The sequence below is a fragment of the Phoenix dactylifera genome, chromosome 1, assembly GCF_009389715.1.
Source record: "Phoenix dactylifera cultivar Barhee BC4 chromosome 1, palm_55x_up_171113_PBpolish2nd_filt_p, whole genome shotgun sequence".
In the NCBI taxonomy this organism is placed as follows: Eukaryota; Viridiplantae; Streptophyta; class Magnoliopsida; order Arecales; family Arecaceae; genus Phoenix; species Phoenix dactylifera.
Window position 1 is genome coordinate 31,958,953 of NC_052392.1, and position 10,458 is coordinate 31,969,410.

A 10,458-nucleotide genomic window follows, 5' to 3' on the forward strand; every position below is an offset into this window, starting at 1 on the left:
CCCTGAAGGCATAATTCTCTAATCTTTCATGAACCTGTTGCTTTTCTATGTGGAATGTGGTGAAATCATACTGCAATTGCTTAGAATTTTAATACTAGTTTGATTCAGGGATTTTCGGGTATCCTTCATATTTTAGAGTTGAAACTCTGAACTGAGTTATAGTTGATGGAAAATCAAAATTTTTCCTTCTTATTCTCCATGCAGCTCAGATTCAGTGGAATTCTGATCAAGAGACTAATCTTCTTCATACACCACATGAACAAAAGGAGGACAATGAGGGAAGCGAGAACAAGAAAAAAGATCTCCCTCAGTGAAGCAGCTTCAAGGATGCAGTGATCTGTTGGTCCTTGGGTTCAGCTCTGATGTGAGCAGTGCTGTAGGGCTCTCCAAGACCTCGTAGAGCACCATTAGTGTCATCCACTCGAAGTTCCTCGAGTTTCTTTGTAAGCTCAGACTCTTCATCTCTAAGCTGGGCATTCTTGTGGAGGATCTGATCATGATCCGTCATCACGCGGTTCAGCTCATCGAGGAGATGACGGTTGGCAGCTCGGAGATGGATGACCTGCGACCAGAGCTCGCTCAAGTGCTTCTGCTTTCTCATGCGCGACCGGCGTGCCGACTCTCTATTGGAAATCATCCTCCTCTTCCTCCTCTCCTCAGCCAGGCTCTGTTGGTGCTCTTCTGCCTCATCTGAAGTCGAGTTATTGCCAAGGCACGAACCTGGAAGGCTGATTTCATGGATCGGAGGAATGGTCGGTACTTGGTGCATGGCGTAAGGTCCAAAGAGACTGCTAAACTGGAAGGAGGGGATGTTGTTCTGCGACATGTTGTAGTGAGCTTGGAAAGAAGGCGGGTTTGGTGGCGCAAGATATCTAATGCTGGCAACCTCACCTGGCTGCATGGTGATAACTTTTCAAAGAGTAGGAAGACAAGGTTCTTGGGAAGGGACGAGGGGATGAGTTGATACGGGAGCTGTTTGAGAGAAAGGGAGGGAAGCATCAAGGGTGGTAGGGAGATTTATAGCGTGAAAAGCTAAGGGTGGTGAAGGCCCGCTTGGGAACTGTTCCTCAGCTTGTTACAGGCAGAAACAAAGACATGCACATACATGAGATCAACATCCATCTTGATGGATGTTAGGTCATGCATGCATGTGTTTTCTTATGTATATATCTACCAAACGCCTTTCGACAACCATCTCCATCACGACTGTCCGATCTTGATCAGACATCGATGTGGGAATGATGGCCCTTGATAACATCATATCCGCCAGGTGCGACGGCCATTAAGCTGGGTGCTGGTTGGCTAACAGCGACAAGCTTTATTTATGAAGTGAGAGGGCTGGGACGCTGAACACTGGCTCATGGATGGTGCATGGTAGGATTATGGGATTACTGCATGTATCATGTGGTTGGGAAAGCATTACGAGATGTGGGTCCCTTGAGGGATTGAAGTGCTTGATGGGAGGTACAGTTCGTTTTCATGGGGTGTCATTATTAAGCAAGGGGAATGTTTTGGGAGGGGAACAAGGGAAAGAGGAGGAAGAGGAAATAAGTTGCGTGGGGTTATGTTGGATTATTTTATCTCTGCGAGCACGGCTCTCAATCCAGTCCAGGCTGATGCAATTCAAAGTTACTTTCTCCAAAGCGAAATTTTTTTTTGATGACTCAAATGATCCACTTCAATGGTCCCCACTGGTTTTTTTTAACAGTAGATGGATTATCTGAAATCCTTCTGAGGTGGTTCTCCTTTTCAAAGGCTTATTTTTGTTTGAGAGAGACCTGTTCTCTTTTTCAAAGTGTTTGAGAGAGAGTCCTGTTTTAATTTGTGCTGCAGATGACTACTGTATTATATTCTAGTTGGTTTTCATCTCTCTATCCTCTACATATCCTAAATGCATTGCTCTCCTTAGATTTCTCCAATAATTGCATAAGTATCTGAATCATTGCCATAAGCACGTACTCTATTAATGCATGTCAAAGTTTTGTACATCTTTTGGAGACCTACTTTATTTATTGCTGCATGCCGGTCTATAAAGCAACAGACATTCTCTCATATGCCTAAATTAATTTTTCCTAGTCCTACCAGTATGTTTCTGGTTTGTTTTCCCTTCCTTGGGTCTATGTTAACGTTATATGTTTGTAAGAAAACAAGTTTCTGATCTCCAACTGCAATAGCCGGCATTGCACTTAGAGCAACTTTGTTAGCTAAAATGGTGTCCACAAGTTCTGTTGTGAAGTTTCATAAGCATGTTGTTCCAATTGAAGCGTCTGGGAATTTCCCTGTAAATTTCTGAACAGAGTTTCTCCATTTGGGCAGGCACCGAGGAGGGTAGAGGGGCTCTTGGCATGTAGCATGGCTTGGAAGAGTATATTGTGTCGATATTTGTAATACCAGCAGGAATGCTTGGAATCCTTTAAGCAAATAGTTCTTTTCCCCTTATAAAATTACGTCTCTTTTAAAACAATAACCACTCCTACCAGCCTACTGCAAGAACTTTCAAGACCACCAGCTATTCTGATGTTCAATTAATTGAGCTCTTAGTGATTCATGGAATTCCTTTGGCCCGGGTATGTGTGTTGTGGACTACACCCTATGCAGCATGCATTGGTGTACAATTCATAGACGCTAATTGCTATATCTTATCTGCTCTCTTTTTTTTTGTTTGCTGAAATGGATGATCCATACCGTTCTAGTATGGATACATCCAATAGATCAGAAAATAACAAATTTCGGAGCACTTTAAGCAATTTTTTTTTTTCCAATTCATAAGGTGTTTCTAGAGTGACTGGCCGCATACGAAGTTATTCAGTCTGTGGCTCCATTTATCTCTCTACTCATTTGAGAGCTTGTGTGAATTCATGCCGGCGGACTAAATAATAATGCTTAGCCACCAGCTATTTTCATGGACGCAAGGAGATACAAGTTTTTGGTGCCTTCGTGGTTGAGATTTTTTGTACTTGTACATCTACATGACAAAGTCTTACGCCCTTGTTCCATCTTAGCTTTGCCTCGCACACTATTTAACAGTGTAAAGCATGCACTCTTTTTCCTCGATGCTATTATTGAGGCCTGTCGTTTTTGGCATCGCTATCGAGCAACTGTGCCCCCTTCGTAATCCACGCAAAATCACCTGCAATCCGAAGACCAGCTTCCCTGGATACTTTTTCAAACACGGTCTGCGTTGATCGCGTTGAGATGGAAGGCAGGAAAATCTCGGCTGTGCTTTTTGGCCTCTGAGGAACGACACAATTGTCCCTCGTACCCAACCGAATCTAAAATTCCGTCCGACGTGGCATCCATTTATATAAACAAATCCGGTACGAGCTGACGCGTGGCAACGATGATTCCAACCTAAGTAATTCCTGCGGAGCAGCAGAAACTACTATTTGTCCTGCTCGCCGACACCAGCATCTTTAATTGGCCTTTTTGAACCCTTCTTTTTCTTTTTCTTTTTTTGACTCCAGAAGCTGTCGTTCAAGGCACCGACGCATTGACACCGAGAAGAATGGAGTGATATCCTAGCAAAAAAAAGAATGGAGTGATATAAAGCTCAAGGTGCCTGTCAACCGCTGGATTGGTGTCTCTTTAACTCCCGTCACCGTTGATTGGATGTGTCCCGGAAGAAGACAAAGATGGGAGCAGCAGTGGAGGTTGGGGCGGTGGGGAGGGGGCCAGGGGGAGACGGGACGGTACGGGCTACGGATGCAGAGGGAGTGCACGAGAGCTACGGGAGGGAGGTGAAGTACAGTGGAGGAGGAGAAGGGGAGGAGGTAGTCATGATTGGCGTCTCCGACGAGGAAGGAGCAGGGTGAGCGAGAGGCGGCAACTTATTGGAGGGGCGGCGCCGTACGGAGGGGACTGGATTTTACGGCTACCTCATACCTGCACCCTCCCCTGTCGGATGGGGTCTCCGAGGTGGCCCGGCAGATATGGCCGGGCTTGGCTGCTTCCTCCAACAAAAAGTTAGGAATAACTTGGGATGGGATAATGATCAAAAAAATTCGGCCTATTTCAAGCATGAATCCCTTATAGATATAGAAACTATATATGTTAGGCTCTATTTGGAAGAACTATTGTCAGTACAGCTTTTGGATGTAGAGCTTTTATAAAAATCTGTTTGCTGTTTGGTAACTATATTTTTAAAGTGCTGTGCCACTTTAACATGTGTTTGGTAGACAAAATGACCATAAAGAACATTGCATAGCATTATACAACAAAGCATAATAAAATATAATATGTATTAATACATAAATATATGATATAGTATAATATTACTATAACGTAATATAATATTATTATAATATAGTAATATAATATTGTATACTATAGCATAATAATTTAATATAATATTGCATTATTTAACATAACATATCAATGTATTATGATATAATGTAATATAATATTATATTTATAGTATAATACAATAACAAAGGTATAAAATATTATAATTATTAGTGTAAATTAATTTTTCATAATATAACATAATATTAAATTATTTAACATAACATATTAATATATTATGATATAATGTAATATAATATTATATTTATAGTATAATACAATAATAAAGGTATAAATATTATAAGTATCAGTGTAAATTAATTTTTCACTCTCCTACAAATTTTCAAAATTATAAAGGATATTTTGTGTAATTGTTATATTTTATCACGGATATTTTGGTCAAAAAAATAGCTTCCTGACGGGGCCTAAAAGTGATTTTTCGAAAAGCTCCATTTTGGAGCTTTTTTCAAAAAGCTGTTTTTAGCATTCTGGGAAAGCTAAAATAACCTCTAAAATTTTTATCAAACACTCCTATTTCATCTAAAAGTACTTTTGGAGGGCTATAAAGTATTTTTTGGCCCTCCAAAAGCTCCCTCCAACGGGGCTATAGAAGCTTAAGTTAATAAGGAATAAATCAATAATGTAAATTGTGTTGCAAATGGATTATGTAGGATTTAACTTGAATAAGACTGACCTATAAGTATACCATTTACCTAGGCTAGTCTTTAATTTAAGAAACTATTAAATTGTTGGTAGTAATTTTTGTAGTTAATTAGTGATTATTGGTAACCCGCCCATGCCGCTGATATTTCAAAACAAAAATCAGATGGCAGCGGAAAGGGGCATGTGCGGGATCGACGTTCATCGCATGAACATTGTTTCGAGACCTTTCGTAGTTGGGTAAGAATTAAAACTTTTAAAACTATTAGGAAGATCAGATCTTCACCTTGTGCGGGTAGATGATCACCGCAAACTGAAGTTCGTGGTTTAGGATGAAGGTTCGCTTGAAGCCGTTCAAGTGCCCGGCCTCTACGGGTATCCACACGAAGCAGGATCCGATCCAAGCTTTCTATCTCACCGGGGTGCTAGCTCCCTTGCAGAGATAACTTTTGATGGCTGATCTCCTCTCTTTCTTTCAACTCATGAATGTACTTGAGAGGAGGAAGAAGAAGAAAGAAGAAGAGGAAGAAGCAAGGCCCCTGCAGCCTACTTTCTTTTCCCTGCGTTGGAAGGAGGAAAGGAGGAAGAGGAGGGCGCCATGGCTTCTTTTTCCCTTCTTCTTGCTGGCGGCTGAACCAAGGGAGGGAGAGGGTGGCCACGTGATGGAGAGGAGGGGGATTCCTATATCCATTAGGTCAGCCCCCAAGAGTCCTCCTTTTATAACATCTAGGGCTCCTACAAGTTAGGAGCCCTTGATGTATTACCAAAAGGGGCGCCGGCCCCTCTTGTTGCCGCACCAAGAGATCCAAGGAGGAGGGGCGTGAGCCCCTCCCTCTCATGTTGCCCTAATCCTCATCTAATGAGGATTGGGAGGCCCTAATGTGGTTTAGCCTTAATCCAATTAGGCTTAGCCCAAGGGTGAACCAATTTGGATCCAATCTAGGCTAGTCCTAATCCAATTAGGACTTGAATGAACCATGACTCAATTAAACTCTTCAATCCTAATCCAATTAGGAGTCATGTTGATTCATTAGATTAATAATTAATTTAGACTTAAAGAATCCTAATCCAATTAGGATGTATTTAATTTTAGTCCTAATCCAATTAGGACTCTATTTGAATCCGAAGTCCTAATCCAATTAGGATTTCTAGGAATCCTACTCCAAGTAGGAATCCAATTTTAATTCAAAATTCCTAATCTTATTAGGATTGTAGGAATCCTATTCCAAGTAGGAATTTCAGTCCTACTCCAACTAGGATTCCCAGTCCTAATCCAATTAGGACTCTAGGTATCCTACTCGAAGTAGGACTCTTGTTTCAAGTCCAATTAATTAATTTCCTTTGTTCCTTCTTCAACTTCTTATCAATCAAATTGATTACTTGTGATTCCTAATCACAATTTCAACCATCGGATCGGTCAATACTTCTAGTGTGTGTGACCCCGTAGGTTCTATTCTGACTGGTAGTGAGATATATTGTGATCTCTATCACTATATCATTGAAAACTCCTTTCAATGGGTTGGAACGATTCCAACTCAACTCGTTAGGGTTTATCGATCATCAAGATAATCCCTATGAGTCCCACCATCCACCAGTGACACCTAGCAGCATGTAGTGGCTACCCAGCAGAATGGAATGATGAACCTCTAGGTGCAGTTAACATGTGATAGAGTCCTACTATCGTGGATCCCTACAGGACGGAGGTCATGGACAACTCGTCAAACCCCATCGTCTGTCATATGTCAAGATTTATTCGACTCGAGTTCGCTAATGGAAAACTCTTTTTCCACTTTATATTACTGCCCTGGCCAAGATCTTAGAACTCAGTCTAACAAATCACATAGGATCACTCCTCTTCTATCAAGGTCGATAGATTCCTTATAGGTGCATACCCTACTCCTACAGTGAACTTACTGCAGCCAATCTACACTGCATGGACCCATATGGCTAGAGACCATGTATGTGTGCAGTCAAACTACAATAACCTCACTGTGAGTAGCCGAAGCACCGCAGGTCAAAGGACCAGTCACACTACTGCAACATCAAGCAAGTCACTGACGAGTGGATAGACATCCAAGTGACTTCTTGTCTTGGTCACGCTCAGTACCCTTGTTCTCTAACAAGCACCTGCACTATCACTTCAGTGTCCCTACACTGTGGACTCAAGTCTCGTCCATACAGAAGGAAAGTGATCTGTGCACTGATCGGATCGATCACCGTCCTCGTGATGATCCATTGATCAGGAGCATTTAGAAATTAATCACCAATGATACATGGCTTAAATTCTCAACTCTTGAGAATATGTATCATCATCTTATTAATTCCTTGGACGATTCATAGACACATAAATAATATGAATGAAAAGATGCCTTTTATTTATTCAATAATAAATAGTCAAGTACAAAATTATGTCCCTAGAATCAACAATGTGTCAGCCAAATTGGCTTCTAGGACATACATCTAACAATCTCCCACTTGCACTAAAGCCAATTGGTCATATATCTTAGGCCCATCTTCTCAAGGTGGGCTTCAGTCTTTTGCTGACTCAGCTGCTTAGTGAACGGGTCTGCCACGTTATCCGCGGAGTCTACTCTCTGCACCTCTACATATTTCTTCTCCACATAGTCGCGTATGAGGTGAAAGCGCCGCTCTATATGCTTAGACTTCTGATGAGACCATGGCTCCATAGCTAGTGCTATGGTGCCAATGTTATCGCAGTAAAGTGTTATGGCATCTAATGACATTACACCTAACTCTGCAATTAACTTTTAATCAGAAGGTTTCCACTGCACCCTTAGATACGGCTTAACATTCAGCTTCTAAGGTAGAATCTATAATGATCGGTTGTTTGGAACTCTTCCAATTTACTGAACCGCAATTGCACATATTCTGATGTAGACTTTCTATCATCAATATGTGTGCATCCTTCTACCTTCAACTCTGATCTTCTCCCAAAGACCAAGAACATGTCCTTAGTTCTTCTCAAGTACTTAAGACTGTTCTTCACAGCTGTCCAGTGTTCTTCACCTGGATTCGACTGATATCTGCTTGTGACACTCACAGCAAGACTATATCAGGTCGTGTACACAGCATGGCATACATGAGGCTTCCTATTGCCGATGCATAGGGAATCTTGCTCATGCGTTGAATCTCTTCAGATGTGTTGGGGCACATCTTCTTGGAGAGATGAATTCCATGCCTAAGGGGTAAGAGACCCCTCTTGGAGTTTTCCATGCTGAACCTCTTCAGCACCTCCTCTATGTACATTTTCTGTGACAGGCCAAGCATCCTTTTAGATCTATCTCTATAGACCTTTATTCCCAAAATATAGGATGCTTCCCCAAGGTCTTTCATGGAGAATTCTTTTGACAACCAGACCTTGACCGAGGTTAGCACGGGAATATCATTCCCAATCAGGAGAATGTCATCTACGTACAGTACGAGAAAAACGACAGCACTCCCACTAACCTTTTTGTAAACACACGGTTCCTCTTCGTTTTTGATGAAATCAAACTTTTTGATTGCGTCATCGAAACGAGTGTTCCAACTCCGAGATGCTTGCTTTAGTCCATAGATGGACCTTTGCAGCTTGTAGACCTTGTGATCTCCATCACTGGAAGTGAAACCCAAAGGCTGTTCTATATAGATATCTTCATCAAGATATCCATTCAGGAAAGCAGTTTTCACATCCATCTGCCAGATTTCATAATCATGAAATGCTGCAATGGCAAGCAATGTTCGGATGGATTTTAGCATGGCTACAGGTGAAAAGGTCTCCTGATAGTCAATGCCTTCGCGCTGACTATACCCTTTCGCCACAAGCCTTGCCTTATAGGTCTCTACCTCTCCATCCGAACCTATTTTCCTTTTGTAGATCCATTTGCATCCAATAGGTACAATACCTTCTGGTGGGTCTACTAAGGTCCAGACTTGGTTGGAACGCATGGAATCTAACTCTGACTTCATTGCTTCCAGCCATTTCTCGGAATCGATATCAGATATCGCCTCGTTGTAGGTTTTGGGATCCTGTATGTGATCCCTATCTCCCACTAGGAACATTTCCTCGGTATCCTCTTCTAGTATACCTAAGTATCTATCGGGAGGATGGGAGACCCTACTAGATCTACGAGGTGGTCGAGGGACATCGTGTACTGGCTCTTTATGAATGGGTTCTATAGGATCCATGACTCGTTGCTTTTCATAGACTTTCTCTTCAAGCTCAATTTTCCTCCCACTGCCTCTATCAAGGATAAACTGATTTTCCAAGAAGATGGCATGACGGCTCACAAACACATTGTGATCCTCTGAGACGTAAAAATTGTATCCTAATGACTCTTTAGGATATCCTATAAAACGAGCACTTATGGTCCTAGCCTCTAACTTGTCCACCTGTAGTCGCTTGACGTGGGCCGGACATCCCCAAATCTTGAGATGACCCAGACTTGGTTTCTTACCATGCCATATCTCATACGGTGTGGTAGGAACGGATTTAGAGGGAACTCTATTCAATAAATAAATCGCTGTGAGTAAGGCATCTCCCCAAAGGAACATAGGTAAATCAGTGAAGCTCATCATGGACCTGACCATATCCAATAGGGTCCGATTCCTCCTCTCTGACACCCCGTTGAGTTGAGGTGTACCCGGAGGTGTCCATTGTGAGACTATGCCGTTTTCTTTGAGATAGTCCCGGAATTCTCTACTAAGGTATTCTCCTCCTCGATCTGATCGAAGAGCCTTAAGAGGTTTTCCAGTTTGTTTTTCTATTTCATTCTTGAACTTTTTGAACTTTTCAAAAGATTCAGACTTGTGTCTCATAAGATACACATACCCATACCGTGAATAATCATCGGTAAAGGTAATGAAGTAAGAATAACGTCCCCTGGCTAGCACATCGAATGGGCCACATACATCTGTATGTACTAGGGTAAGTATTTCAGTGGTCCTCTCCCCATGTCCTACAAAGGGCAGTCTAGCCATTTTTTCTTGAAGACAGGACTCGCAAACTGGATATGACTCGGAAGTCAATGAGCCTAAAAGCCCATCTTTATCCATTTTGTTCATTCTGTCCTCTCCAATATGGCCAAGCCTGAGGTGCCACAAATACCTTTGGTTTATCTCATCTCTGGATCTTTTGGATCCTTTGGCACTCACTTCTTGCTCGGTAACATTCACAGATACATCCATATGTAAATGATAGAGACTGTCAATCATGAAACCACGTGCGACTATTTTATTTCTCAAATAAATAGAACAGCAGTCTTTGTCAAATGTAAAAACATGACCTTCCTGTGCTAGACATGAAACAGAAATCAAATTTCTGCTAGCAACAGGTACATAATAGCAGTCTCTAAGTATTAAATTAAATCCAGACGGTAGTCGCAGATGGTAGGTGCCCACAGCCACAGCAGCAACTTTTGCCCCGTTGCCAACCCGAAGGGTTACCGCACCTTCCGCCAGCCTTCTACTTTCCTTTAGACCCTGCATGGTAGTGCACAAATGAGCACTAGAACCAGAATC

At 42.0% G+C, this 10,458-nt stretch overlaps 1 protein-coding gene across 1 annotated transcript; it reads right to left on the bottom strand.

Moving 5' to 3' along the window:
• Nucleotides 1–204: 204 nt before the first annotated feature.
• LOC103717705 (basic leucine zipper 43-like) lies at nt 205–1,950 on the bottom strand. The gene has a single exon (XM_008806183.3). It carries the CDS (start codon nt 899–901, stop codon nt 308–310), a length of 594 nt encoding a protein of 197 aa, XP_008804405.1. The 5' UTR covers nt 902–1,950; the 3' UTR covers nt 205–307.
• Between the last annotated feature and the right edge of the window lie 8,508 nt (nt 1,951–10,458).

Bases quoted from the DNA above. Each gene is read 5' to 3' on its own strand.
- LOC103717705 (XM_008806183.3), bottom strand. From the start codon at position 901: ATGCAGCCAGGTGAGGTTGCCAGCATTAGATATCTTGCGCCACCAAAC.